Source organism: Buceros rhinoceros, unplaced genomic scaffold, assembly GCF_000710305.1.
Source record: "Buceros rhinoceros silvestris isolate BGI_N320 unplaced genomic scaffold, ASM71030v1 scaffold19400, whole genome shotgun sequence".
Lineage (NCBI taxonomy): Eukaryota > Metazoa > Chordata > Aves > Bucerotiformes > Bucerotidae > Buceros > Buceros rhinoceros.
Genome location: NW_010390382.1, coordinates 2,621 through 7,512, shown reverse-complemented (window position 1 = coordinate 7,512; position 4,892 = coordinate 2,621). Strand labels below are relative to the sequence as shown.

The 4,892-nt window shown below is 58.4% G+C and overlaps 1 protein-coding gene across 1 annotated transcript in view; it reads left to right on the top strand.

Moving 5' to 3' along the window:
- The window catches only part of ADAM33 (ADAM metallopeptidase domain 33), a gene marked incomplete at both ends in the record, with an annotated part of 10,828 nt that overhangs the window by 3,328 nt on the left and 2,608 nt on the right, over nt 1-4,892 (top strand). The window contains 8 exons of the mRNA XM_010137667.1: nt 381-456; nt 1,097-1,173; nt 1,720-1,906; nt 2,317-2,382; nt 2,491-2,562; nt 3,067-3,233; nt 3,347-3,431; nt 4,148-4,290. Of these exons, the coding sequence (XP_010135969.1) occupies nt 381-456; nt 1,097-1,173; nt 1,720-1,906; nt 2,317-2,382; nt 2,491-2,562; nt 3,067-3,233; nt 3,347-3,431; nt 4,148-4,290 (873 nt within the window). The remainder of the gene's footprint in view (nt 1-380; nt 457-1,096; nt 1,174-1,719; nt 1,907-2,316; nt 2,383-2,490; nt 2,563-3,066; nt 3,234-3,346; nt 3,432-4,147; nt 4,291-4,892) is intronic.

The following is a 4,892-nucleotide window of genomic DNA, read 5'->3' as shown; positions in this document are numbered from 1 at the left end:
GTGCCGCCCCACACGCTGCCTCAGAGCCCCCCTTGCCACCACTGTGGGCGAGCAGCCAGGCTCCTCCAGTGCAGATCCCCGGTCCCAGACTGGCAGGACCTCAAAGCAGTGTGGGCAGCCCCTTCCTTGCTGAGACACAAAGGAGGATGTTGGACTGTGATTCACGTCCCCGCTAACCATGAGCAATATCTGGTTGGGGCCAGCCCTGACGCAGCGGTGACAGCCATGCTGCCAGCCCTGCTGCTCAAAGATTTGCAAAGTGGTGGAGGACCATGCGGACAGCTCAACCCTGTGTGGCCGCACAGAGCTGGGCCCAGAACCTCTGTGTGTCCCTGTGCAGGGACAGCTCGAGGTCCAAACCCCCTCCCTTCTCTCCGCAGGCTGCTGGTGCCAGGCTACACTGAGACGCACTACACCACGGATGGGCAGCCCGTGACAGTGACCCCCAACCACACGGTGGGTGCTAGGGGACGAGTGTAGCTCCTCCCCACTTTTTGGGGTGCCTTGACACTTGGGATGAAACCAAACTCCACCGGGCTGAGGCGCGGCGTTTTAGCTGGCAGCATCCCCGGCGCCTGTCGCGGGAGGAATGCAACAGCACGCGGCTCCTGTATCTCTTGGCCGCAATACAGCACCTCAGGAAATAAACACAGGCAGCATCGGGCTCGAGCAGCCCTTGCTTTCCCTGACGTCCCTCCACCAGCCTTTTGTCACCCTACCAATGCGCTAACCGCCAGAGCCAGCAGCCTCCTGGCTCCATCCCTCCTGTTCCCTGACACCGGTCGCCTGGCTGGGAAGTGTGAATTGGGTGCTTTTTTGGGATGAGCATGTGGGGATTGTTGCTGCCCTGCCCTTTGTGGTGGTTTCTAATGGAGGTCTCCATCGTCTCTCTCCAGGATCACTGCTACTACCATGGGCATGTCCAGGGCACCGCCAGAGCCAGCAGCCTCCTGGCTCCATCCCTCCTGTTCCCTGACACCGGTCGCCTGGCTGGGAAGTGTGAATTGGGTGCTTTTTTGGGATGAGCATGTGGGGATTGTTGCTGCCCTGCCCTTTGTGGTGGTTTCTAATGGAGGTCTCCATCGTCTCTCTCCAGGATCACTGCTACTACCATGGGCATGTCCAGGGCTATGGTGGCTCCTGGGTTGTCCTCAGCACCTGTTTGGGAATACGGTACGAAGACGTAGAAGGGTGGGAGGGGCTTGTGGGGATGATGACGTTGAGGGTGGATCCCTCTACCCCCTTCCTTTCTGCAGGGACCCCCTCTGGGGACCCTCTGGAGCAGCACCGATGGTCCTGCAAGCCCAGCTCTAGATGCTTCACAGGGTTGATTTTTCCATCGCTCCTCTTCTCCCATCCTTCATCCATCCCCAAGAATGGGTGGGAGGGGGAGAAGCCATTTTTCTGGCAGCATGAGCTGCCATCAAGGAAATCTGTCTCTGGAGGAGGCAAGACCCCACAGTGGGTACCCCAGAACTGAGCTTCACCCCGTTGCAACCACCAGCTGCCATCCTGCGTTATCGTGGTCTGACCGACATGGAGGTTTTAATGCTAAAGGATGTATTAGCACATAGGGCCATATTGACAGAGACACCCACCTCTTGTCTCTGCCCCCACCCTGGGTGTGGACCAAGTGGAGGTGCAGTGAGTCTGTGGGGCCTTAGCAGGCGTTGGAGGAGCTGGAGTAAAAGCACCGCAGGAACCACTCTCCATTGCCAGGGGCCTGATAGTGCTAAGCAGCAACACCAGCTACTACCTGAAACCCCTGGGGACCCCCGAGCCGGGCCACCACATCATCCACAGAGCAGAGCACTTGCCCATCCGAGGTGGGACCTGTGGCCACGGAGATGATTTTGGGAGCACCATCGCTGACATTGCTCGGCTCTTCCAGCCAGTGCACCACAGGGTAAATACACGCCAGGGTCCTTTGCCAGTGGAGGGGCAGGGAGGGCTGGGAGCGGGGCTCTCTGTGCCCTTGCTAAATGCCTGTGATTGTGGCAGAGTGCCCGTCACCCTGGCATCTGGGCAGGGCTGCGCAGGCAGATGGGATGTGGGCAGCTTATCTGGTTTGAGTTTGGGCAGGAGACCTCAAAGGGAGGATGTGGGGGTTGGGCACTGATGCTGCATCCTATGGTGTGGGACATGATGTGAGGTGACGCTGGGAATTGTACTGCCAATCAGATTTTCCTTGTTGCCTTGTGCCTCAGTTTCCCCTCTCAGATGTCCTTTCTGAGCTGCTCTGCGGTGTCTGGGAAGACTGAGAGTCATGGGCCGCCTGCTCCTTCGCTTCTCTGAGCTTTGCTATCTGTCTTGCAGGTGAGGAGAGATGCCTGGAGGACCATGAAATACATGGAGCTTTTCATCGTTGCTGATCACACGCTGGTGGGTGCTGTGGGGGGCAGAAACCTGGTCTGAAAAACTGAGGACCCCTCTCTGTCTCCCTCCCTGCTCTTCATCCGGTGACCCTTGCCCATCCCTGTCTCTCTGCAGTACAGGAACCAGAACCTCAACCTGGGCCACACCAAGCAGCGCATCGTGGAGATCGCAAACTATGTGGACAAGGTAATGGCCAATAAGAGGGACCTGCTGGTCCCTTGTGACCACCTCCATCATTCTCAGTGCATGGGAAAGCACCTGAGCTTGGGGCCAGGCTGGTGGTGACCCTCGGGGGCTGTGTCCACATCACTAGGGCTAGCAGTTTAGATGACAGAAGTGAACATGTGGGGGAAAATGCTTTTCCACCCATTGGCTGAGGGGCAGCAGCGAAGTGTATGCTCCTCTTGCCCTGCTGTGGCGATGGGGATCAATGACAGCATCCTTGACACAAACAGGGCCATATTTAGGTGTGGTCAGTTGATGGATGACATCAGGCCACCCTGATTGGCTCCTGGGCCCCTGCCTGTGCCCGTAGAGCTCGTGCTTGCAGGTGGATTTGGAACAAGAGTGTCCCGAGTCACCCAGCTGGAGGGGAAGTATGGAGACCCAGCAGCTGAAATGCTGACAGGGATGGAGGATGTACAGTGAGTGTCACTCCCTGTCCACTCCATCTTTGTCCCCTCTCTGCAGTTTTACAGGTCGCTGAATATCAAGGTGGCCCTGATCGGACTGGAGGTGTGGACGGAAAGGGATCAGTGCTCTGTCACCAGTGATGCCAATGCCACACTCTGGTCCTTCCTGCAGTGGAAGAAGGTGCTGAGGTCACGCAGGAAGCATGACAATGCCCAGCTGCTGACGTGAGCACCCCTAGGGACCCGGGGACATGGGGGCAGGGTGCTCCCTGCTCAGATAGGGGTCTCCAAACCCACCCTGGGGTGCTAACTGCCCCTCTGTTCTCCTTTCTGGGCAGAGGGAAGACGTTCAGGGGGACAACCATTGGCATGGCCCCACTGGAGGGGATGTGCAGCACGGATAACTCCGGAGGTGTCAGCGTGGTAAGGGGGCCATGGGGGTCCCCACTGCACCTCCCAGGCTGGGGGACCCCATCGCCACCCCGTCTTGCTGGGGTTCTTCATGAGCTTGGAGGACCAGGCATCCGAGGTTGGTCCTGGGATGCAGCCTGAGAGAGAATGATGATGCTGGTAGTCCTTTACCCCTCTCAGATGTTGGCCAAGTACTAAGGAGGGTGAGAAAGGCTGGATTAAAGGTCTCCTGCCCCATACACACCCCCAGCTTACAGCTAGCAGCAGCGTTGGGATCTCCTGTGTTGCTTCTGCCCCTCATATTAAATAGCCCCCGAGCGTTCCCTGCTAGTGCTCTCTGCTTTTGTAGGATCATCTCCCCGCCCCCCTGACATCACTCTGCTCCTACTCCTGATGAGGTGATGGTCACCCTGGTGACCTGTGGTCCCTAGGCAGGATGGTGGTGTGGGGCACCGATGTTGCTGGTTTTTGGGATGCACCTTCCAAGGCCCCAGGTTTTCAGCAGCTGGCTCCAGCTTTCCAACAGACCCATGTAGAACTTTAAGGAGACCAAACCCCACTTCTGCCATGAATCCTTCTCCATCCCTCTCCCTGTCCCTCCCATGGAATCCAGTTGCAATCCCAGGGAAGTTATGGTCCCTCTATACCCCAACTCCATTCCCTGCTGCAGGATGACCCCTCTCCAGTGTCCTGGTCACTGTCCTGATGCATCCCCCACCCCTCTGTAGGACCACTCGGAGCAGCCCATCGGAGCAGCCGCCACTATGGCCCATGAAATCGGCCACAATTTTGGCATGAGCCACGACAGCACGGGCTGCTGCGTGGAGGCCACCCCAGAGCAAGGCGGATGTGTCATGGCAGCAGCCACAGGGTAAGTAGCAGTGGGGAAGGGATGCAGTGCCAAGCCCCCCAGCAGGTTGTGGATGCTGTTTGCATCTGGGTGGGCAGGCGACTGGGGAGGGAGTCCTGGCCTGTCCTGCAAGGTACCTTTGCGAGTGCAGCGCCCTGTTGCAAAGGGGGACCTGGCTGGTTGTCCTGCTCCCCATTTGCCCTGCACGTCCCAGTTCCCTGGAGTAAGCACATCCCAGGGCCCAGGAAAAGGTAGGGCTGGTGGTCTCTGAGGATTAGCAGAGCTCTGAGGAGTAGGATCTGGCAGTGCTGGTGGACAACAAGTTCATCATGAGCCAGCAACGTGCTTTTGTGGTCGAGAAGGCCAATGGTCTCCTGAAGTGCATGAAGAAGAGTGTGGCCAGCAGGTCAGGGAGGTTCTCCTCCCTCTCTGCTCTGCCCTGGGGAGGCCCATCTGGAGTTCTGGGTCCAGTGCTGGGCTCCCCAGGTCCAGAGAGACAAGGAGCTACTGGGGAGAGTCCAGCAGAGGCTGCGAGGATGAGGAGGGGCTGGAGCATCTCTGTGCTGAGGAAAGGCTGAGAGCCCTGGGGCTGTTCAGCTGGAGAAGAGCAGCCTGAGAGGGGA